The sequence below is a fragment of the Pholis gunnellus genome (assembly GCF_910591455.1).
Source record: "Pholis gunnellus genome assembly, chromosome: 12".
Taxonomy (NCBI): domain Eukaryota; kingdom Metazoa; phylum Chordata; class Actinopteri; order Perciformes; family Pholidae; genus Pholis; species Pholis gunnellus.
The window spans coordinates 3,401,594-3,427,456 of NC_136539.1; the positions used below are offsets into that span (position 1 = coordinate 3,401,594).

Below are 25,863 nucleotides of genomic sequence, written 5' to 3' on the forward strand. Positions count from 1 at the left end.
CGATCGAACACCAGACGAGCTGCAGCTTTCTGTACAAGCTCCAGCGGTCTGATGGCGGATGCCGGGTAGTCCAGGCGGGAGATGACCAGAGCCTGGATTAGCACCTGCACCGTCTCCTCAGTGAGGAAGGGGCGAATCCTCCTGATGTTGTAGAGCAGGAATCTACAGGAGCGTGCAACCGATGAGATGTTTGCTGAGAACGACAGTTGGTCATCCAGGGTCACACCCAGGTTCCTCGCAGTCCGAGTTGGCGTCACCACGGTATCGTCCATGGTGATGGACAGGTCTCGGTGCGGGCAACCCTTTCCCGGGAGGAACAGTAGCTCGGTTTTTTCCAGGTTGAGCTTGAGGTGGTGTGTCGTCATCCACTTCGAGATGTCAGCCAAGCACGCAGCTATGCGTACCTACATTATATGATTATATGAGCTTTGTTGCCAAGCTTAGATGATATAACAGAGTAAACTTCTAAACATATGTAGTCTTTAGGCAGGTTGTCTGACTGCTACCTTCATGAGGTAGGAGCTCCGTCCCCAAGCAGTAAGTGACCTTCAAGCAATTCAAAAACATGAGGGTTTGGTGTGAACACACCTTAAGGCTGAACAATTTGAATGAGGCAAATTTGAGTATTTGAGTATTTCGCATGTAATCTACGTGTTTGGTGTGAACGCGGCAGAACACGACTCTGATCCCCCACCTGGGCGTGCGTTCTGTGGATTTATGGTTATATTGATGCGACCAGTGCTGCTGCCTGTGATGTTGGTGTTCATGATAGCACTTCCACTCTGGGCAGAAACTGTGGCTCCAGCAGCAGGAGTCCAACCAGAGGAGGAGGAGGAGGAGGAAGGTGTTGGAGGGGGGTTTTGTGCAGCCGTTGATCCAGCTGTTGATGAAAGACACAAACAAACAGAGTTATTTCCTGAAGTACATCAGTGTTCCTAACACCACTCTGATCCCCCACTTGGGCCAGCGTTCTGTAACTTCTCCGCCTCGTTGTTGAGGTTCATCCTCTTCAGGATTTCAACCGTCACGTCCACAGCCGACTCAAAAGAAATGAAAAGTCTGTTTTGAACTGCTACAGCAAGCTATTTCTCACATTTCTGCTATGAAAATAACTTCCTGTGTTCTCCTTAAAGAAAAAGGATAGAATGTATACATATATATATATGTATACATACACATACATATATATATACAGTATATTATATGTATGTATTGTTCCCAGTAGTGTTCCATGTCAGTAGTGGTGTAAAGGACCATTGTTGAAATATACAATCAGGACATCATCATTTATGCTTTCTGTTCTCTGATCTCTGGTAATGTTACATGTAAACAACAAATCCATGTTGAAATTGAAATGAGGAGAGCTAGTAACGTTAGCCGCACCACTAACGTACGGAGGTTCCATTCAGTTACATCATGATGCGTTCAGGCTCTGTTCAGGTAAAATGATGACGTGTTCGTGATGTGTTCAAATGTATCATCAATCATTTGAATTGTGTGAAAGGATCAAATTGAAACATGTTGATGTTTACTCTGACTTCAGAGCGGTTGAATAGATGTATTTGGACGGTGGAGTCTTGTAGACCAGCTGCTATAACAAAACAAAACAACAAAAACGTATCTGCCAACATGGATCATCTATGATCGGTAATCTGCAGCAGATAAATGTGATCAGAGATCTCTAAACGTTATATTTGCTCCTTTCTTCTGTTGTGCTGATCAGATCCGTGACTCCGATCTGAACCGTGAGCTTTATGATCCGTTGCACCCGTACATGCAAGGCAAGGCAAGTTCATTCATTGAGCTCATTTCAGCAAGAATTCAAAGCACTTCACATAAAACATTAAAAGCTCAAAATGCAAAAGAGACATTATAAAAAGACATTTGAAAACATTAAAGGGCCAAAATAAAATCAAGCTAAAATAGCATAAAACGGGTATAAAATACACTAATTAAAGTTACAGCACAGTGTTTAATAAACAGGAAAGTCTTCAGCCTTCATTTGACAGAAGAGAGTTGCAGCTGTCCTGCATTTTGTTCCAGATATACGGAGCATAAAGATTGCAGCCTAAATAAAGAATGATATGAGATGTGGAGCTCCCTGAATGTTCACGAGAGCCGCACACATCTGTTCTACTCTCGTCCATCACTGGGTGTCTGATAGTTGTTGTGGAATATTTCTATGTAGATGCGGGATAAGAGTTGATTAAATAAACAGAGTCTGATGAATGCTCAAAGTAGTGTGTCAATTTAATGCTTGCAAGCAGGAGAGCGGACACACAAACACGTATCTCAGTGAACTGTGCAAACCACTGTCAAAGAAATACAAGGCACATCATGTTTTATGCATACAAAAGGGTCACGCCTTTAGTGACCTCATAAAAAGGGAGTATAGGGTCTCTGGACATGGGTTGATTTGTTTCTGCTCCTTATCTGTTATCTCCAGGTGCGATCAACTGGGGGTCAGTTCATGCAGAAACAGGAAACAATGGTTCCCTGTTTCTCCTTTTAGTGTTCATGTAAACATCAACACTGGAAAACAGGACCTAGGTTTTATGACCTGATTCACCTCTGTAGGAATGCAGTGTTTATCTGCATCTCGTACCTTCCCCTCAGTAGAACACCCATCTTCCAAAACATCCCAATATACTAGAATATATTTTACCATTACATAGTCTTTACCTAGTGATACGAGACGCTTCCAGACTGCGTTCCTCTCTTCGTCCAGGACCGACAAAGTCACCTTCCTCGTGTTGGGGGTCAGGAAAACTTCAAATGTCGGATGGAAATTCGGTTCACACCTCGTGTCAAATTCTTTATCCTGAAATTAAGAACCAGAAGTCAGAATGTGAATCTGCTACCTCCCTGATTGTGAATAGTAGTATAGCGTCTCTTTCTGGACGGTCTCTGTGGATCCCTTCATCCCAGCGTTTCATCGAAAAAACACTCAGACACGTTTGTTTTGTTTCTATGACAATATCTTGACAACATTTCACCACTCTAACCACCATTGTATGATCGACTAGCATCGCCCCTTTGCTTTTTATTATCTATTTGGGCTTCTATCTATTGGTTTGACTTTGTTTTTCATCATGAGCACCATCATACTTTGTATAGATGAGCTGGTGAATGCTCAATCTGTCGGCCGTAACGTTAAGAGACGAGGAAGACGATCCGTCGGAGACGACGTGTACGGTGATAAAATCACTCACAAGCTATATTCTGTGTATAAAGTTCAGGACAGACAGACAGACAAAACAAGCTTCTCTTTCATTTTCTACAGTGACGTCACCAGCATCACCAGTTCAGAGGTTTTTAACTTCAAGCACCCGGAGCGGCCGCACAAAAAGGCGGATTGTCAAAAAAAAAAGATTTCATTGGGAACAATTGAAAATAGACGCTGGCACTCAGGAAAAGATGCTATGTGGACACAGGCCACTACACACTACTCTGAGGCTGGAGACACAGTGGAGGGATAACAGTTGGGTGTTTAGCTAACAGAACTACCAGAACTGCTGAGTACCTCTCGATCGCTGCTCTACAGCTCACTGTTATGGACGGTGTGTTTGGCTAACAGCCAACAGCTAACAGCCAACAGCTAACAGCCAACAGCTATGGGAACTACCACAGACACAAACTGAAAAAAGATGCTGGTGCTCAGGAATAAAACTGAATGTGGACACAGACTCTTAGAAGTGTAGAAGTGATCTGACTCACCTCAGGCTGTATATGGACTCCCTCAGGTTCACAGTGGACATGGTACCTTTTACCAACGTAGACGTCCTGATCACATTCGGAGGAGATGTGGATGTAATTCGCAGGTGGTTGTTTTCTGGCAACCTTCATTAACGGGACATTTTTATTAGTTTAGTTTAAGCTCAGATAGTCAAGGTAATTTATGTGTAGAGTACATCTAAACATGAGAATTACAGTCAATTAAAAAGATAATTATGAGGATATAGTAAATGAATAAAAGCGTAGAATAAATGTTTCTAGATAAAAAAAAACAAATGCTACAGCACTGCAAACAAACAGGTCATGTCTTCATGGTGACTATTAAAAGGCTAAAGAAAAGAGATGAGTTATCAAATGTCCATCTTCATCATATGAATTCAGAGTGCTGTTTCCCATTTTTATTTAACCAGAACATCATCGTTATTTGCCTTTAAGGAAGATTACAAGTTTTAATTTTGTTCTGCAACCATCCCTTTCTTTGTCCTCTCTACAGATCCACTGAACTGTGACCAGATGGATTAAAATATCTGTAAAAGTGTGCTGCTGGAAACAGGTAGGAATCCCTCAATTGTTGGAAAGTCACTAGTATTTCATCATCATACAGATCATCAATGATACGTTAACATTTTTGAGTTCATAATTTAAAACCAAGTTGTCTTGAATAATAACTCAGGTAAGTGGTGAGAAGGGAAAGTTTTCCTTCATATTTTGACGGACTGTTCTGAGTATTTTCTCACATTTCTTTTGATCATGCAGCATTAAACAAATCATATTCAATGATGTGAAGTTCAGTTTACATCCAGGAGGGAGATTCTCATCTTCCAACCCAGTAAAATACTGGTTTCAACTGGGACGCCAAATACTGAAAGTCCAGAAGCCGTTCTCTCTCTGTCTGTAGATTCTAAATTGTTCTTTAAGTTTTGGAACTAACCTAGTCCATTTATCAAAAAAGGGACTGTGACACAAGTTCATTTTACTAACGTTCACTCTCCCTGTAAAGCCTCTCAGTTGAGTGATCATCTCAGCAAATCTTTTTCCATTGTTTCTGTGTTGTGTTTACTATTCATGCCATCTGGTAGAAGTATCACGAATGTTAGTGGCAGATGGAAATACATGATGAGAGAGAATCAAAAAACTACAAAAAACTAAACACTCTGAAGATTTACAGTTCAGATAGATTTGATTCTGAGCACAGCACGAGGAGCAACGTGTGAATCGTCTTTGTGGAAACAGCTGTGGCTTAAAACAAGAGTTTAAGTTGGTGGTGAGCACATAAGACAGATAGCTTTACCTCATCCACAGGGATGTTGTATTGCAGCAGCAATACATCGAGGATTTGATCATCGATGTCTGGGGGTCGGAGGAACAGCAGAACTTGGCCCTTTATTGGCAGCCTGATGTTCAGAAACCTCCTGACGATATCCCAGACGAGGCCAAAAATGGAGAGGTTCGGGACCTTCACCACCACATGAGTGTCCGTAATCTCCAGCGGCTCCAGGATTGTCATTCCATCATCAGTGATGTGGACGACAGACAACAGGCCGTCAAAGACCAACGCTGTGGGAGCAAAGAGCTGTTAAACCTTTATTTATTGTCGATGAAACAGGTTCATCCCAACCTAATTCATTTCTTACCACTTGAGTTCAATTTGTAATTTTTTTCTCTGCCAGGAGAATCATGCGATTGGTCTCATGCGTGCCTGTGATTGAGTGAGTGTGCACCTCTGTGTCTGTCCACGGCTAATCTCACCTTCTGCTTCAGCTGACTGCACAATATTTCAGTTATGGCTGCATTCTCAAGGACCTCTTGTGGTTGCAGTGACTCACACTTCCTCAAAACAACTTTTATTGCCTGTTTCATACTGCCATTTACTGCCTGCTAACCCACCACTCTGAACAAACCCCCGGTCCCTAGTGACACCACAGCTGAGTGCATCACCGACCCCCCAAACAACTACTATGCGGCAAGAGACACAACGGCGGAATAACAGTTTGTGTTGTGTTTGGCATAAAGGCTAACGGAATGGACGATGAGTTTGGCAGCTAACGAAGCTACCAGTACACACTCTGCTGAGTACCTCTCTGCAGCTGCTCTGTGGCTCACTTTCATTGTTTTAGTCAGTGTGGTTGGCTAACCGCTTACAGCTAACAGAAGATTGAGCTGATTTCCTGCTTACATCACCGCTTGTTTTTGAGCGTGTTAGCCAATTGACTCTGGAGCCTCCCACTCCGCCCCTATCCTTCAACTATTATTTTTAACTAATTATTATTTTCCCACATGTGATCTGTCTGGATCTGTGCATTTAGTGTTACCACCATTATCATTTTGTTTTTGCATGTCACCAGATGCAGCTAGTTTTACATATTAATACTCTTCGTTGTTTTGGTAATTTATTCCTTAACACTGAAGACAGCCATGTCTTTACCATGCTTTGTTTCACAGTGTGGGAGGTGGAGCTGACGGACTGCAGCATCCTCAGAACTCTTGATGTCGAACAGCGGCCCTGCAGCCTTCTTGCCAGCTGGTTGGAGGAGGCCCTCATCCCATTGGACAATCCTGTACAGCAGCTCTGCCTCTTGAGCCATAACAAACACCAGTCCAGTCAAAGAACACTGGAACACACCTGGACCAGGACACCTGAACCTGTAGGACACGGAAAGGACGAATAAATATAAGAAGCATCTATTGGCCTGTTAGTCACATGATCTGTTTTCACGCACAGGTGTCCATGTGCAGGATCACCACCCATTACCCCGTTAATAAACCTTTTCACTTTATTTAACCTTGTCCGTGTCTGCGTTTGGGTCCTCAACCACAACCCGTGACGGTATCAGCAGCATGTATTACTTGTTGTGAACATACTCTCAAGATAATTGTCCTTGAGATATTGTTCCACTTCCCTCATCCCTGCCCACCTCCTCACCTGCATCTCATTCCCTCATCAACCTCTCTATTCATATACCGGTCCAGACTCTTTGTTCTTCTGTCAGTTCGTCATCGTTTCAATGTCGTCTTTTGTGTTCAAAGCCACCTGAACTAGTACCTGACCCGTGAATGAATGCATGCACAGTTTTATTAATCTGATTCTTGTTTTTTATATGGATTCTCCACAGTTTTATAAATACGGTCCAGGTCCTGTTTTGACTTGCTCCCCACAGACAACAGACCTTCGTTTAGAATCACAACTTGATGAACCATGAAAGAAGCTGGAATAGTGTATTTCATAGGATTACCTGTATGAAGATTCAGCTGTGTGTTCAGGTGAGAATGAGAATGGAGCCTGGAATTAAGAAGGCACAAAGTTAGTTATTTCAATAGAAATCAAGTAACAAGCCACAGTTCTCTGCCCTCTGTTCCCCTGGTACACAATAATTACATTTACTCAGTAGAGAAACCTCAATAAATAAACTTCACGCTCTTCAGCTGCTGCTCCCTCACCTCTTTGTCGGGGATATTTGTTTTCTCATCGAGTTTGCCGTCGGCGTCACCTGATGGAGAGAAGAAGAGAAAGAGAAACATCAGCAGACAAAGTTCTTCAAACAGCTCGAACAGAATTGAAAAATACTTTTTGTTACGATGAGGCTCATTAAGATCAGATTTTAATGTAGAACAGCTTGAATGGAGACATTCTTTCAATACTCACATTGTTTGTGTTTCTTAGTGATCAACCTGTCAGTCAACCTGTCGGGAGGAACACAATCCCAAAAGTTATGATCAAGTTTTAAATAATTGTTCATTCTTTGAGTTAGCCAGCTTCAAAGTCCTAATATGAAGCAACTAATCTGCTTTTTGATCTCGTCTCATTCATGTTGTGAGCGTGCATTAGAGGAAATAACAGTCTAGATGCAGAAAAACATCACAGGAAAACAAAACCAACAACCTTTATTCACTTTACTGTGAAATCCCACCACTTCTAAAAACCTGCTTGGCTTTGCTTTGTCAGCTTTTATTTTATTGTTTGTGGAGAAATTAAAGAAAAGAAACATCAGCGGAACTGCACTCGATGGTAAAATCTCTGATTCTTTGGTCTCGAGGGGAGGAAAAGGAGGGAAACCCTCACTGTGAGTAAACCGCCCTGTGTTTTATTAACAACACTGCTAAACCAGCACGGACTGACTCGGACCCCCTCACTGACCTCAGAGTCTCCAGTCTGCAGTCTGGACTCTCCACAAGGTCACACAGCAGCTTCACTCCTGAATCCTTCAGGATGTTTCCTCTCAGGTCCAGATCTCTCAGAGGTGACGGGTTGGACTTCAGAGCTGAGGCCAGAGAAGAGCAGCTGACCTCTGACAACCCGCAGTACCTCAGACTGAATGAAGGATAAATGATGTAAGTTTAGAGGACAATGTTCATTCAGTGTCAGGCGTTTAGAACGAAGACGTGAGCTGAATGCAGGTTAAAAACTGTGAGGTACAAGAAGTGAATAAGAGCTCTCATTAATACTAATGACAACGTGCTGCTGCTTCAATAAAGACCAAGTGACTTCACTTGAACTCTGCCAGCTCCATCTAAACTCATGTCAGCCCAACACAAAGACATAAAAACACAGAAACTCATTTAAGATTCCACTCAAGAACCCAAAGTTAACAAAGATACCAAATGTGTCAGGAGGACATTTTAGGACAATATGTGAACAAAAGTTATGTATTTTAGGAATAGTGCAGTCATAACATCAAAGCAGCTTCAGTTTTAGCATCAAATAGATTCATAAAAATGATGAAAAAGCTAGATACTGAAAACATTTGTTGTTGTGTGATAGAGAGATATTTATTCATTGTGTTTAGTAACTTTTATCATTTACGGAAGAAAACCTGATGAGAATACAAGATGAAAATCAAGTATATATTATATTTATTTAAAATAAATAATAATATAAACAAATATTTGTTCGTGGTCTAACGATGTATGAACATTGTTCTGCAACTCTTGGTTTATTGAGGCTTTTATAAACAACAAAAAGCTCAACTTTGTTGTTTTTTACAGAATCTGTTTTCCAAAGTTGTGTATTTTTACGATGATAAAAACTGAATATGGTTCAGAGAATTATGTTGTATATGATCATATGTCATCTGGTATTTTACCTTCGACTGTTGAAACTATCTTCGTCTAGATCAGGGGTGTCAAACATACGGCCCGCGGGCCGGATCCGGCCCGCCACGTCATTGTATGTGGCCCGCGAATCCGCCAGCAAAAAAAAAAATGTAAAATCGCACACGGCGGAGCTCCTCCCCGTTCTGCACGCACACACCTCCACCAGCGTATGTGGCAGCAGCAGCAGCAGCCCCCCTCCCCGCCGCCGACGGAGGAGCAGCAGCACCACCCCCCCCCCCCCCCCCCGCTGACGACGACGAAGGAGCAGCAGCACCCCCCCCCTCCCGAAGACAACCGGCCCTTTGGGGGCAACCATGATGCCGATGCGGCCCCAGAGCAACAATGAGTTTGACACCCCTGGTCTAGATTGTAGAAGAAGAAAAGCCGATCCGTCCGATGTGTTCTCTAAACCAGTGGTCCCCAACCACCGGGCCGCGGACCGGTACCATGCCGTGGGTGATTTGGTACCGGGCCGCACAGAAAGAATAAATATTATATTATTTCCGTTTTATTTTTTTATTTTTTTTTAAGTTTTATCTTGAAAAATGACCGGATTCCCTCAAAATTTCATCCGCCTGTGGCTCTTGACACTTGGCAAGACGCTTGTCTCAGTCACGTGATACGTCACCTCAAAAGTGAAGCCCATAAACTAGCAAAAATGACTAAAACACTTTTGGAGAGCTTCTTTGCAGAGAGGAAAAGGACACTAAGGAGACAGAAGAAGAGCAGACCAGGTCCGTGTACGTTTTAGTTATCTGTTTTACCGTTAATTCGAAAAAAACTAAATACGGAAATACCATGCATGGTATTCTCGTTTTTCGTTTCAAACCAAAAATGGGAAAACGGAAATGGACGGTCGTATTTCCGTTTCTGGTTCTGAATTTAAAAACGGAAAAACCAAAGAACCAAAGTCAAATAACGAGCCGTATTTCGTTTTTGCAAATCCCTTTTTTGTTTTTTCCTTTAAAACGAGACGCAGAGCACAACAGGTAATCCGGAAACAAGAATATTTCAAAATAAAAGTGAAGGCAATATAATGACCGTATGCAAGAAATTAATAAATAAATAAATCTCGGCCGATGAGAGTGTGTTAGCATCAGTAGTTGACTACATGCTGTTTAATATTCATTTATCAATGTACACAGCAATAATCAACTTTTCGATTAATCGTTGCATTGTTTGATGCAATACAGTTCGTGATATAGTTTAATCAAAGTCATTGTTGTGTTTACAGAGATGTTGCTGTTGGCACTGATAGTTGTGCTTCCACTGTGTTGTGCTGTTGATTCAGTGAACGCAGAGTGTAGCCTGTGACACACAAAGTAAGTGTTTCTTTCTACCACTAGGTGGCAGTATAAGTGTATTTAAACCATAGATTTAGTCATATTTACCTGTGCCTTTGTTAATTATCTAGTTTATTGATACAGATGTATTTAATGCTGATTATGTCATCTGATATTTGATGTTTATGGTTAATTTGCATTAGTTGTATACATCATGTATTTACTTGTTATATTTGTATCATTTAAGAACTAAACATACCTACATGGAAGAGTGAGCATGTGTTGATCACGAGGCAATAAATAATGACAATTGAAAAAATAAAGATGTTCGGTTTATTCTTATTGAACATTAAGCCTAATTTACCTACCTCATTGATTTAATTGTCACACTTAAATCCTGATTTGAATGGTTAAACAGAAGAGGTCAAAGGTCAAGATGAGAAGACATAATGTTGGTCAAATGCTGTGGTCCAAATAAAATGACTTCAGTTTTATTGCCATTGAGTAACAGAAGGTTTGACTCTAGAATATTTAAAAAAATATTCCCTAATCTCACAAAACAAGAGCAAAAACCAGATTAATTGGTTCTCTTTTCTTCTTTGCTGCCATGTTACCGGTCTCGTGACCCCTCAGATTGATCTCTGGAGCTGTAGGGGATGCAGACCGTCAGGCTGAATTGAGTTGGGAACCAATGCAACAGACTACCAGCTCATTAGCATGTTGGACACACCAGCACGACACTGTCTCGTAAAATGAAGTTCCCATCCAATAACACTGGTCTGCAGAAGACTGCTGTGGGATGAGGGCTGTTGAAAACTGCGACCGTGATATGAGAGAAAAAACATGTCAAGCACAAGCCAAACACTCCCCTAAAAGCAGAAACCTTCAGAATTAGTGCTGGCATTCTTCTCCCAGTGGTTCTAAACTGGTCTGGCTGTGGGACCCACCATCACCCCTTAATGACAAGCCGCGACCCGAATGTTCAACTTCTCAAATGTATTTAATGAAAAGATGGAGCAGTTTGAACCTGAGCTGAAAATGTCCTCTGCAGTCATAGTGTAGGGAGCTCTCTTGTGCAGATAAATTGTTCCTGTAAGTCCCCGTCCCACATGTTTCACGTAAACGAGTAAAACAGCTTCATGCTTTCTTGTGCCAGAACCTCGCTGCACAAAACACACTGAGGTTTTTGTCCTCTATGTAAGAAAATCCATACCTCATGTAGTCGGTGTCGTACTTGTGTTTTGCTCATTTAGGATGAAAACAAACTTTGTGGGTGTTCTTCTATACTGTGAAATGGTGGGTGTATATTAGCATTACAAGGCATTAACGCCAAATACTGTTAAGGAGTGTGAATAACTCCTGCATAAAAAATGCCCTTCAAAATAAAAGCACAGGACTTTTTGGATTTTTCCCCAGTCAAAGGTCCGCGACCCACCAGTTGAGAATCACTGCTCTAAACGATAAAAACAACGAGTTCCATTGTGTTTTCTACTCTCCTTTTTTACCGTGAACACTGCGATGCTTTGTTTGGTAAGTCAAACATAGATTTTATAAATATGGATGATGCACAAAGACTGAGATGGCTGTTTAAAAGTGGAACATATAACTTAACCAGGTATCTGCAGAAAGTCTGGAAGAAGAGGAAAACAATAGCTCTTTACCAAGTTTTAGTTTTTCTTTTCTTCTACATGTTTTGTATATTCAAGACCAGAAGATGTCTGGAAAAAAGTGTTGTCTTGTAATCCCATGTGGGATGGAGCAAATGTTAGGCAATAAATGAATAAATATGTTTTATTTAAATCTATAGCTCAACGTTTCTCTGCCACAGTTAATGAACTTTTACTACCGCTGAGGCTTTAAGATCCTTTGAGATCAGTATAATATCAGCTTTATGTCTGCACAGGAGGAAAGAATGTTGGACTGACCTCAGAGTCTCCAGTCTGCAGTCTGGACTCTCCAGAAGGTCACACAGCAGCTTCACTCCTGAATCCTCCAGGTTGTTTTCACTCAGGTCCAGATCTCTCAGAGGTGACGGGTTGGACTTCAGAGCTGAGACCAGAGAAGAGCAGCTGACCTCTGACAACTCGCAGCCACACAGTCTGAATGAAGGATAAATGATGTAAGTTTAGAGGACAATGTTCATTCAGTGTCAGGCGTTTAGAACGGAGACGTTTAGAAAATGGAAACTCCAAACACATGAGCTGAATGCAGGTTAAAAACTGTGAGGTACAAGAAGTGAATAAGAGCTCTCATTAATACTAATGACAACGTGCTGCTGCTTCAATAAAGACCAAGTAACTTCACTTGAACTCTGCCAGCTCCATCTAAACTCATGTCAGCCCAACACAAAGACATAAAAACACAGAAACTCATTGAAGATTCCACTCAAGAACACAAAGTTAACAAAGATACCAAATGTGTCAGGAGGACATTTTAGGACAATATGTGAACAAAAGTTATGTATTTTAGGAATAGTGGAGTCATAACATCAAAGCAGCTTCAGTTTAAGCATCAAATAGATTCATAAAAATTAGGAAAAAGCAAAATACTGAAAACATTTGTTGTTGTGTGATAGAGAGATATTTATTCATTGTGTTTAGTAACTTTTGTCATTTACTGAAGAAAACCTGATGAGAATACAAGATGAACATCAAGTATATATTATATTTATGTAAAATAAATAATAATACAAACAAATATTTGTTCGTAGTGTAACGACGTATGAACATTGTTCTGCAACTCTTGGTTTATTGAGGCTTTTATAAACAACAAAAAGCTCAACTTTGTTGTTTTTTACAGAATCTGTTTTCCAAAGTTGTGTATTTTTACGATGATAAAAACTGAATATGGTTCAGAGAATTATGTTGTATATGATCATATGTCATCTGGTATTTTACCTTCGACTGTTGAAACTATCTTCGTCTAGATCAGGGGTGGGCAATTAATTTTTACCGGGGGCGCATGAGCAACCTGAGCACTGCTGGAGGGCCACATCGACAATATTTCAATTAAATTTTGCTCAATATTATTTTTGATATACCGTAAGATAAATAATAATAATTTAATTTAACCTAACTTGACTTTATACAAAAGCAGATTGCTTTTGATGGTTTTATTTAAACTCTTAATCCTTAAATATTTATATTAGGCTATGTGAAATTGAAATAAGAAAACAAAAACAATCATTGAATCACTGCAATTTATTTTTATTTTTTTATTAATTTATTAATATTAATATTAATTTATTTTTAATATTATTTTATCTCTGGGGGTGTGAAGTTTGGTAAAAAGTCCTTGTTGGGTTTGCAGTTTTACCATCAACGCATCAGCCTCCCTTGCGTGCTCTTCATCAGACAGATTCCGGTATTTATCCTCGTGCTTCGTCGTGTAGTGGCGATTCAAATTATAATCTTTAAACACAGCAACCTGTGTACCACAAACTAAGCACACGGCTTTACCTTTAATTTCTGTAAAGAAATACTTGGCAGTCCATGTCTTGTTGAAAACACGGCATTCGTCATCAACTTTTCTTTTTTTAGCGTGAGCGGACATCTCGGGGGTAACCGGGCATCACTTGTTGCTGTGCACCTTCACTCACAGGTTACGCACGGACATACGTCCATAAATAACACGTTTCAAAATAAAAGCAGCACAGTTGTATTGCACGCACGACATAGATATTTTTTAAAATTTATTTTGTAATTTGTGATTGCCGCTGTTCACCTTCACTCACAATCACGCACGCGCATACGTCCACACGGAAGTAATACAAATAACGCTTTTCAAAACAAAAGCAGCACCGTTGTATTGCACACTCGACATAGATATTTTTTAAATTTATTTTGTAATTTATGATTGGCCTCACGCGGGCCGGACAGGGACGCACAAAGGGCCGGATGTGGCCCGCGGGCCGTAAGATGCCCAGGTCTGGTCTAGATTGTAGAAGAAGAAAAGCCGATCCGTCCGATGTGTTCTCTAAACCAGTGGTCCCCAACCACCGGGCCGCGGACCGGTACCATGCCGTGGGTGATTTGGTACCGGGCCGCACAGAAAGAATAAATATTATATTATTTCCGTTTTATTTTTTTCATTTTTTTAAAGTTTTATCTTGAAAAATGACCGGATTCCCTCAAAATTTCATCCGCCTGTGGCTCTTGACACATGGCAAGACGATTGTCTCGGTCACGTGATACGTCACCTCAAAAGTGAAGCCCATAAACTAGCGAAAATGAGTAAAACACTTTTGGAGAGCTTCTTTGCAAAGAGGAAAAGGCCACTAAGGGTACAGAAGAAGAGCAGACCAGGTCCGTGTACGTTTTAGTCATCTGTTTTACCGTTAATTCGAAAAAAACTAAATACGGAAATACCATGCATGGTATTCTCGTTTTTCGTTTCAAACCAAAAATGGGAAAACGGAAATGAGCGGTCGTATTTCCGTTTCTGGTTCTGAATTCAAAAACGGAAAAACCAAAGTCAAATAACGAGCCGTATTTCGTTTTTGCAAATCCCTTTTTTGTTTTTTTCCTTTAAAACGAGACGCAGAGCACAACAGGTAATCCGGAAACAAGAATATTTCAAAATAAAAGTGAAGGCAATATAATGACCGTATGCAAGAAATTAAATGAATAAATAAATCTCGGCCGATGGGAGTGTGTTAGTGTTGTGGAAATTTATCATATCGTTCTTTTAGGTATAACTTGTATCACTTAAACCTGCATATATGTAGATGAGGCCAACCAGGCTCATTTAAAACCTAACGATAAATGAGTTCATCGGTATTTTAGCATTTCTGACTTGCTGTAGTGTTATTTCACCACCTAACCCTCTTCCCACGAAAAGGCTGGGAACTGGCCTTGGTCTGTGCAGCGGCAGACAGGAGGACGACATCTGTGAAGGGGGGGTGAAGGGAGGAGACGAGATAACGTGCATATACTCTGTTTTTGTCTATTCCTTGTTGTTAGACCTCCGAACCATCTGTGGGGAAAGAGCTCTATCCATTCAGCTGAATTATCATTAGTGTCTGTTAAATAAATATGTTTTTATATTTTAAGAGTTTTCTCATCTCGATTATTTCTCACCGGGAGGTTAAAAAGATTATTTTCCACGACAGTTAGCATCAGTAGTTGACTTCATGCTGTTTAATATTCATTTATCAATGTACACAGCAATAATCAACTTTTCGATTAATCGGTGCATTGTTTGATGCAATACAGTTCGTGATATAGTTTAATCAAAGTCATTGTTGTGTTCACAGAGATGTTGCTGTTGGCACTGATAGTTGTGCTTCCACTGTGTTGTGCTGTTGATTCAGTGAACGCAGAGTGTAGCCTGTGATACACAAAGTAAGTGTTTCTTTCTACCACTAGGTGGCAGTATAAGTGTATTTAAACCATAGATTCAGTCATATTTACCTGTGCCTTTGTTAATTATCTAGTTTATTGATACAGATGTATTTAATGCTGATTATTTCATCTGATATTTGATGTTTATGGTTAATTTGCATTAGTTGTATACATCATGTATTTACTTGTTATATTTGTGTAATTTAAGAACTAAACATACCTACATGGAAGAGTGAGCATGTGTTGGTCACGAGGCAATAAATAATGACAATTGAAAAAATAAAGATGTTCGGTTTATTCTTATTGAACATTAAGCCTAATTTACCTACCTCATTGATTTAATTGTCACACTTAAATCCTGATTTGAATGGTTAAACAGAAGAGGTCAAAGGTCAAGATGAGAAGACATAATATTGGTCAAATGCTGTGGTCCAAATAAAATGACTTGACTGGAGCAAATGTTAGGCAATAAATGAATAAATATGTTTTATTTAAATCTATAGCTCAACGTTTCTCTGCCACAGTTAATGAACTTTTACTACCGCTGAGGCTTTGAGATCAGTATAATATCAGCTTTATGTCTGCACAGGAGGAAAGAATGTTGGACTGACCTCAGAGTCTCCAGTCTGCAGTCTGGACTCTCCAGAAGGTCACACAGCAGCTTCACTTTTGAATCCTCCAGGTTGTTTTCACTCAGGTCCAGATCTCTCAGAGGTGACGGGTTGGACTTCAGAGCTGAGACCAGAGAAGAGCAGCTGACCTCTGACAACTCGCACCACCTCAGTCTGAATGAAGGATAAATGATGTAAGTTTAGAGGACAATGTTCATTCAGTGTCAGGCGTTTAGAACGGAGATGTTTAGAAAATGGAAACTCCAAACACATGAGCTGAATGCAGGTTAAAAACTGTGAGGTACAAGAAGTGAATAAGAGCTCTCATTAATACTAATGACAACGTGCTGCTGCTTCAATAAAGACCAAGTGACTTCACTTGAACTCTGCCAGCTCCATCTAAACTCATGTCAGCCCAACACAAAGACATAAAAACACAGAAACTCATTGAAGATTCCACTCAAGAACACAAAGTTAACAAAGATACCAAATGTGTCAGGAGGACATTTTAGGACAATATGTGAACAAAAGTTATGTATTTTAGGAATAGTGGAGTCATAACATCAAAGCAGCTTCAGTTTAAGCATCAAATAGATTCATAAAAATTAGGAAAAACGTGAGTCTGTGGACATTCACTGCCTCTACTTTTTGTTTTGTTCAGGCATTTGGAACAACAGACACATTTCTTTGTGCTCAGAAAAATCTATGAACTAAAAATGTGAAACCCACAGACTGTAGATAAGAAGTGGACGTAGTCGTCATGACAACACCCATTGGTTGGTGGACTGATGTTTTGAAGCCTTGATTTCAGTATTTTGGCCGTCACCATCTTGGATTTTTTTTGCAATCAGTGAACAGGAAGTGACCATATTTGGAATAAGGAAGAGTGACGTAGAGACGCGTATACGTCTGTGGTAGAGACCTGTCATTCACAAGGTATCCCCGCCCTAAAGCATGCCCTGCTATATGATCTGTTTCAGTGATTTTCAACCGCTGTGCAGTAGCACACCAGTGTGCCATGAGAGAGCATCAGGTGTGCCGTGGGAAAATGTCCAATTTCACTTAATCAGTCCCAAAAATTATTATTTAGTTGCACTGCAAATACTAGTTTGCCATTGTTGAGCGTCTGAGCTGCAATATAGTGGCTGGCTAAGTAATAAATACTCTTCCATGCCAGTGGGTAGCAGTAGGTAGCGCAATAATGCCTAAGACGGTAGAATTAAATGATGGGAGAGGTTGCGGTGACAAGACGAACAGCGATGGAGAAATATTTGAAAAGAAAAAAAATGCAGACTCTGAACTGGGCCCTGGACAACATTCTAACCCAGAAGAAAAGCCTCGTAAGGATCAACAAATTCAGAGACGTGTCATTAAATTGTCAGCATATATCCGGCCCTCGGTACAATTGTATCCGGCCCGCGAGAAAATATCATATGTCTATCATAACTGGCCCGCCACACCACAGAGCTGCGGGATGAAATATATAACGAAGCATCTCACTACGCTAAACCTCCAGCTGCAGGGACGGGGACGTGTGACCACAGACATGTATGATCACAGACATGTGTGACCACAGACATGTATGATCACAGACATGTGTGACCACAGACATGTATGATCACAGACATGTATGATCACAGACATGTATGACGCAGTGAGAGCTTTTCAAGCCAAGCTGCGCCTGTGGGAGACTCAGATGCAGAGAGGAAACTTGGGTCACTGTCCGTGTTGCCAAAGCGTGTCTCCACCGCTGTGTTCCCGACTGCACATTGTGCTGATAAACTGGGCACACTTGGCACAAGAGTTCACTCTGCGATTTGCCGACTTTGCAGCTCAGAAATTTAAATTTCAACTGCTCAGCAATCCGTTTGCTATGGAAGCCCATTCTTGCCAGCAAGAAAAAAAGAAATCCACCAAAAAAAAAAAAGATTTATATTTATTTTGCTGACCAAAACGTTTGGTGCATCCATCTGTAACCATAACACTGGATGTTTCCAGTTGCTATATTTAGTTGAAATTATGAGATAGACATACTTTAACAGCAGTCATAGAAGCAGCTCTTCACAGGTTACCCTACATTTGACATATAAATGGATTGTGAGTACATTTAAGACTTCTAAACGTGGCTTTACAACAGATGAAATACTTCAATTGCTTGATGTTTCACATGGATTGTACTGAGCAAACGCACCCTTGAATATAATTTTAAGCAAGAAGCAGCTCTGGAGTATAAAGAATAAAACCAATGTGGCTGAGGTTGCGACCTTCAATAAACAGCAACTGGAAACATCTGTTTTTTTTATTTATTTATTTTTTTGCTGGCACAAAAAAAGTTAAAAAAATAAAAAATAATAATAAGCAGTTTTTTTTTGCCTGCCCTTCTTTTTTGGGGTGTGTTTATTTATTCTTCCATTGTTGCAGTTGACGTGGAAAGAACACCTGTGCAGTGTGTCCAGTGTAACGACACACTTAAGGCAAAGTGTGACTCTGTGGGCGCTGCACAGTTTCCAAGATTCAAACCCCTAAAACGATGCCTCAACTCAGCCTACATGCTGCTCAAACGCTCTGCATGTTTGGATGCACTTACCTGTGTGAGCAGCTTTTCTCTGTGATGAAGAGGAACAAAAACCCACACAGGAGTCGTCTCACTGATGCACACCTTCACTCCATCTTGAGGGTTTCCACAGCACAGAACCTAACCCCACACATTAATGAACTGGCAGCCAAGAGAAGATGCCATATGCATAAAATAATGTAGCCTATTTATTTTTTCACTTTGTCCAATAACCATTATATCCTGTTTATTAAATGTTGACCCTAATTGGCCCTCAACGAAGTCCCAATTTTAAATGTTGGCCCTCTCTGTGATTGAGTTTGACACCATGGCATATATGCTGTATTATGCTGAAAGGTGTCATTTTGTAACTTTTTGGTTTTTAATGTAAAAAATGTGCCGCGGCTCAGAAAAAGTTGAAAAACACTGGTCTATTTGACTCTAAATGGACCATCATTTACTAAATGAACATCATGCTGTATTGAAGAAGACTTGAAACTAGAGATTGAGACCATAAACTCATGTTTACAATGTTTACTGAGGTAATAAATCAAGAGAGAAGTAGAGTCATTTTCTCATAGACTTCTATACAACCAGAGGAGTCGCCCCCTGGTGGACACTAGAAAGAATGCAGCTTTAACACATGAAGCTTTGGCTTCACATTTAGGAACTGGAGGTTGCTGCTTGGGGAAACCTCAGTAAAGGATTTGAAGATATACAAAAACAACGAGACCATGTACAGTCAGTGAACTGACCTCAGTGTCTCCAGTCTACAGTGTGGACTCTCCAGTCCAGCACACAGCAGCTTCACTCCTGAATCTTGCAGGGCGTTTCTACTCAGGTCCAGCTCTCTCAGATGTGACGGGTTGGACTTCAGAGCTGAGGCAATGACTTCATAGTGAGTCTCCGAAAGTCCACAGCCATCAAGTCTGTCATGGCACAAATATTTGTTAGATGTAACGATGAAAGAGGACACTTTATATTTACTTTATGCATTTGATGACAATGACAAAATAATTTCTCATATTAGATTTTTTATATTACAACTAATTACAAAAATTGGAGGAAAAAAGTCGTCACCAAGAGCTCTACATCAGTGGTCCCCAACCACTCCCACTGATTCAGCGTTATTGTGAGTTGTATTTATTTATGCATTTTATATTTGTTTTCATGCCGGTCGTATCATTTTATTTCGTCGTGTTTATCCGCCACACCTTGAATGCCGGTCCGTGAAAATATTGTCTAACATGAAACCGGTCCGTCGCGCAAAAAAGGTTGGGGACCTCTGCTCTACATTATCTCAAAGCAGACAGAAATGTGTATGAATATATTAATGTATGTGCATAATCCACAGACTATAGCTGCTGCTATAATGTTAGCATAGCCTAGCACGAATTCATCATTATTAGGGGTGGGTGAAAAAATCGATACAGCATAGTATCACGATATTTTGCGTGGCGATATTGTATCGATACACGGAAGCCAAGTATCAATCTTTTATTATATAAACTATAAACTTTTTGGCACTAGAAAAATAAAATCAATTGCTTTTTCAGTCCACTAGATGGTGCTGAGTTGTTTTCTGGTGAGGTCAGCAGAGCTCCCGGGTCAGTGTGATTGGTAGGAAGATGGTCAAAACAAAGAGAGACATCAATCGGAGAAAGAAATCAGAAATGCGCCATCCGCGTTACAATCAGACGTCTGGACTTATTTTGGATTTGATAACAAGGAAGGGAAGAAGGACATGAATAGGACACATGGATATGACTCTGTCGCTGTGTTTTTTCACAGACACAGCCGTGCCCAAGCTCTACAGAGAAGTGCAGCTTAAAGTGGCGGAATCTTTGAGTACAGCAGAAAGAGTTGCATTAACTTGCGATGCATGGACGTCAAGCGCAGTGGATTCCTATGTGACTATAACAGCACAATATCTCACAGAGGACTGGCGACTGCTGTCTCACGTTCTCCAAACTAGAGCAGGACACGTAAGTCACACCGGGGCAAACATGACAGACCTGCTGAATGCAGCACAAGAATGGGGGAATGCCGACAAAGACCTGGTGGTTGTAACCGACAACGCTTCTAACGTGGGCGTTGCCGTTCAGTTAGCGGGATTCCTGCATGTGAAGTGTTTCGCTCACACGCTCAATCTGGCCTCACAACGGGCGTTAAATCTGCCAACAGCAGCCAGGCTCATGGGGAGACTGCAGCGCATAACTGCCCTCGACGTCCACGCATCGCAAGTTATACTGAGTTATATAACTCATATCGTACTTACTTACATGTCTATAACATATATAAGTTATAGACACGTTTGCATTCAGTTAAGTTGGACTATGTAGACTGTAATACAAACAGTTCAGTTTGTCAGGTGCAACATTTATGACAGGTTTTTTATGACAGTTTTGGTCAGTCTGTCTGCTTGACAATCCCATTTTGCTGCAATAAAAATGATTGAAGTGAGATGAACAGACTGAAAACTTTATCTTATTCGATAAAACATGTTGACAAAGTTTTCCTTTGGGGACATCATTTGTGGTTGAAAAAAGTAAAGAATCGCAATATATGTTATTGCAATACTCAGCATATCGCAGTATCATGATAATATCGTATCGTGACCTAAGTATCGTGATAATATCATATCGCGGGACCTCTGGTGATTCCCACCCCTAATCATTATGTTGTTATTTTGGCATCGTTGTTATCTGGTTATTGCAAATGAATTTCAGCTAAATCTGTTTATTTTGGGTTCACACAGCTGTAGTAAACCAGGCAACATGTGTCTTGTTAGATAAAGTGAATACGTTCACCGAGCACCGCAGGATGATGTTATGAACACAACAGCGTTTGGTTTCCCACCGTATCTGGAAGAAGGGGTCTAGATCAGCACTGACTAAATATCTTGTAAAAAAGCTTAGTAATAGTGTAATAGATTTATTTTTGGTTTAGAGGTTATGATTTAAAAATGGTGTCATATTTAATCTCATTATGTACCCAAGATCTTCCTCATTGCCAGTGTTTTGGTTCATTTTATAAAAAAGAAGTACGGTTTACATTTTGTAATATCTTGTCATTTGCAATCACCTTCATCTTTTCAAGTGTGTTTCAAGTGTGCATTGGCGTGATAGTTTGTATTTTTGAAGATTTAAACTACTTATCTAAACTGATTTATTAAGTTAATCACATCTGGACTTACACAGCTTTCCTGCAGTTCCTCACAGCTGGAATGAGTCTCCATCGTCCCTCTTGTGAGGTGTTGTACTTCTCCAGGTCCAACTCATCCAGAACCTCCTCTGACATCTGCAGCATGTAGGCCAGAGCTGAGCAGTGGATCTCTGAGAGTCTCTTCTCCGATCGGTTCTCCGACTTCAGGAACTCTTGGATCTCGTGATGCACCGAGTGGTCGTTCATCTCTGTCAGACAGTTGAAGATGTTGATGCTTCTGTCAGGAGAGATCTTATAACTGTTCATCTTCTTCAGGTTGTTGATGGCTCTCTGGATGATTTCTGGACTGTTGTCCGTCCGACCCAGCAGGCCTCCTAAGAGTCTCTGGTTGGACTCCAGAGAGAGGCCATGAAGGAAGCGGACAAAGAGGTCCAGGTGGCCATTTTCACTTTTGAGGGATTTCTCCATGGCTCTCCTCAGAAAGACATCCAGAGATGAATCAGTGTTCCATTCACCATGAAGACTGTCATCATCATCCAGGGATGAAAAGAAGTCCTTCAGTACCTCTGTCTTCCTGTTTGTGAAACAGTGGAACATGTAGACTGCAGCCAGAAACTCTTGAACACTCAGATGAACAAAGCAGTAGACTGTTTTCCCGAAGATCACGCTCTCTCTTTTGAAGATCTCTGTACAAACTCCTGAGAACACAGAGGCCTCCGTGACATCAAGACCACACTGCTCAAGGTCTTCTTGGTAGAACATGATGTTTCCTTTCTCCAGATGTTCAAACGCCAGCTTCCCCAGCTTCAGAAGAACTTCTCTGTCAGCCTCCGTCAGCTCCTGAGGACTCATCTCATGTCCCTCATGGTACTTCTGCTTCTTCCTCTTTGTCTGGACCAGCAGGAAGTGTGAGTACATGTCAGTCAGGGTCTTGGGCAGCTCTCCTCTCTGGTCTGTAGTCCACATGTGGTCCAGAACTGTAGCAGTGATCCAGCAGAAGACTGGGATTAGACACATGATGTGGAGGCTCCTGGATGTCTTGATGTGTGAGATGATTCTGCTGGACAGCTCTTCATCACTGAACCTCTTCCTGAAGTACTCGTCCTTCTGGGGGTCAGTGAAGCCTCGTACTTCTGTTACCCTGTCAACACATGAAGGAGGGATCTGATTGGCTGCTGCAGGTCTGGAAGTTATCCAGATGAGAGCCGAGGGAAGCAGCTTCCCCACGATGAGGTTCTTCAGCAGCACGTTGACCGATGCCTTCTGTGTGACATCAGACACGACCTCTTTGTTGAAGAAATCCAATGAAAGTCTGGTTTCATCCAGACCATCAAAGATGAACAGAACTTTACAGACAGAGAGCTTCTCTGCTGTGATCTTCTGTAATGTTGGATGGAAAACATGGAGCAGCTCGAGAAGACTGTACTGCTCATCTTTGATCAAGTTCAGCTCCCTGAACGAAAGCAGAACCGCCAGACTGACATCTTGGTTTTCCAAACCCTCGGCCCAGTCCAGAGTGAACTTCTGCACCAAGAAGGTTTTTCCAACGCCGGCGACGCCGTTCGTCAGAACGACTCTGATGGGTCTCTGTTGGTCTGGTGAGGCTTTAAAGATGTCGTGGCACTTGATCGGAGTGTCATGGAGGCTCTTCTTCTTGGAAGCTGACTCAAGCTGCCTCACCTCATGTTGGGTGTTTACCTCTTCATTCTGTCCCTCTGTGATATAGAGCTCAGTGTAGATCCTGTTAAGGGGGGTTCCACTTCCTGTTTTCTCAGTTCCTTCAGTCACATGTTCACATCTCCTCCTCAGGCTGATCTTGTGTTCATCTAAAACCTCCTGTAGACCGCTATCTCCTGAACGACAAGGAGAAATGTGAGACAATCAAATGCTCAGACAAAACAAGGACAGAAAATCAGGTATCTGTGGCTGTCTGTTAAATGGTCTCTCTACGTACCTGCCTGTCTACCTGCCTGTCTACCTGCCTATCTGTTTATCCACCTACCTGCCTGCCTGTCTACCTACATACGTACCGGTCTACGTACCCGTCTACCTGCCTACCTACCTGTTTATCTACCTGTCTGTCTACCTACCTGCCCCTCATGTATGTAAAATCGTGGTGTCTTGTAATCCCATGTGGGCCATAAATAAAACTAATAGATTAATTAATAAAAATGGTTGAAGCCACATCTATGAATCATTTCTTGGTGTCTCCATGCAGCAGAGAGACATCTTACTTTGCACAGTGCTGGTCCCAATGGCTGTCTGCAGTCTAGATCTTTCTCCACACTGGGGACAGGAGGAGTCCCCCGATGAAGCAGACTGGTCCCAGTACGAGGTGATGCACTGTCTGCAGAACCAGTGTCCACAGCTGGTAGAGACTGGATCCTTCAAGACGTCCCGACACAAAGCACAGTGGGACGGCTGCTCCTCCTCGGGGTCATGAGCCTTCTTCCTGTCTCAGTGGAGACCAACACATACTTTATAACACATTTTATATTCATCATGAGGTGTTTGAAGTCACTTTAGAATACAATTTTAGTATTGTTTTAAATATCATGAATATGAATCAATATCTTAAATAATTAGAACAAAATCAAATCACAGACCTCTACCGTGTCACTACATAAAGGTTTATTACCGTTGTGGAAGCATCGTCTGTGGTCACTTCTGTGAGCAGTCTCTGTCTTAAAGCTGACAAAAGCTCTCCAGATTTGCGGATATCATTCAACTGTTTGCCACTAAAGTTCTGATGACGGGTTGTTATGACACATGTCGCCCGTGGGTGCAAAGTAATATGGCCGCCAGAGACCGTGTTTTCTGCTGCTGAACTTTATGGGAGATTTCTGGCAAAACTTTTAAACTCTGTTGACGAGAGAGAATTTCTGTAAACAGATAAGAAGAAATACAAAAGGAACATTAAAGAAGTGTTACTGGTTTAATGGACGCTGGTGTTGAGCAGATAATGTCTTTAAATTTCTCTCTCTGTTTCTGAACATCATCAACACATAAAGGGAACACTTCATCCTTCAGTTTATCACAAACATTCATCATCAACACATAAAAGGAACACTTCATCCTTCAGTTTATCACAAACATTCATCATCAACACATAAAGAAACACTTCATTCTTCAGTTTATCCCAAACATTCATCATCAACACATAAAGAAACACTTCATCCTTCAGTTCATCACAAACATTCATCATCAACTCATAAAGGAACACCTGGCTGTCTCCTGATCAAAGAGCTGATTGGCTCTTAGATTTGACAACACTCACCAGGTTTTGTAGAAAATCCTATTTTTCTGTGTAATTGTAGTTTTTAACGCTCGATTGTTGGCTATTAGTCTCATGTTGTGCAACAAAAGTTTAATGTAAAAACATAATCTTGTGTGGTTAATAATAATAAAGCTTATTTATAGAAAAGTGTTTCGCAGGTATAACGCATAAATATATATTTACAAACACACATGAATGAATAGATCCAAAATGAAGTCTGTGAAGTGACTGTTTCTTTGACTTCCTGTTTATTCTCTGAAGGCTGAAAACGCCCCTGCTGCTTCCGCCTTATCTCTACTTTTCAGGCGGGAAGCAGTTCATCTGGAAAGTTAAATTAACTTTTATTAACTTTATTAATTAATATTTTTTTTTCTACCAGATATTTTGGAGCTGCGTTTACCGTGAATCTCAGCATAGAGGCGAATTAACATGTAAGTGTCTGCTGAGATGAGCGCAGTGTTAGTTACCGTAATGTTACGTTCGCGCGCGGCTAAGAGAGTAATACCGATATGAACCGTTTACATTGCGCGACAACAAACTCCCCAAAAAGGTCCCAACATGTTCAAACTGTCACTTAGCTCGCGTTAGCTGAGAAGCTATGAAAAGTTTACCTCGTAGTGGAGCAGCGGGCTGTGTTCATCTTGTAGCTATGTCCCAATTCAGGGGCTGCATCCTTCGGAGGCTGCATTCGTAGACCGGTTATGTCACAGCGCGGCGACTAGGCTGTCCCATTTCGCATGTTTGTTGAAGACTCCTTCGAATGCATCCGACGAATGCAGCCTTCAGACCCCAGATTTGAAGGATA

The 25,863-nt window shown here is 41.2% G+C and overlaps 1 protein-coding gene across 1 annotated transcript; it reads right to left on the bottom strand.

Annotated features, from left to right (window-relative positions):
- Positions 1–638: 638 nt before the first annotated feature.
- LOC306704526 (uncharacterized protein) lies at positions 639–25,863 on the bottom strand. The gene is made up of 16 exons (XM_079170913.1): positions 25,670–25,863; positions 24,420–24,663; positions 24,016–24,233; positions 21,813–23,634; positions 19,372–19,545; positions 16,063–16,236; positions 12,035–12,208; positions 7,871–8,044; positions 7,379–7,416; positions 7,174–7,223; positions 6,969–7,015; positions 6,161–6,378; positions 5,027–5,292; positions 3,718–3,840; positions 2,683–2,821; positions 639–880 (listed from the first exon to the last, which is right to left on the bottom strand). The coding sequence occupies exons 2-16, from the start codon at positions 24,431–24,433 to the stop codon at positions 648–650; spliced, it is 3,864 nt and encodes a 1,287-aa protein (XP_079027039.1). The 5' UTR covers positions 24,434–24,663; positions 25,670–25,863; the 3' UTR covers positions 639–647.

Coding starts and splice junctions, on each gene's coding strand:
- LOC306704526 (XM_079170913.1), bottom strand. Junction 23,635..24,015: donor TGGGACCAGCACTGTGCAAA/GTAAGATGTCTC, acceptor CTTGTCGTTCAG/GAGATAGCGGTCTACAGGAG. Junction 12,209..16,062: donor TGCAGACTGGAGACTCTGAG/GTCAGTCCAACA, acceptor TCCTTCATTCAG/ACTGTGTGGCTGCGAGTTGT.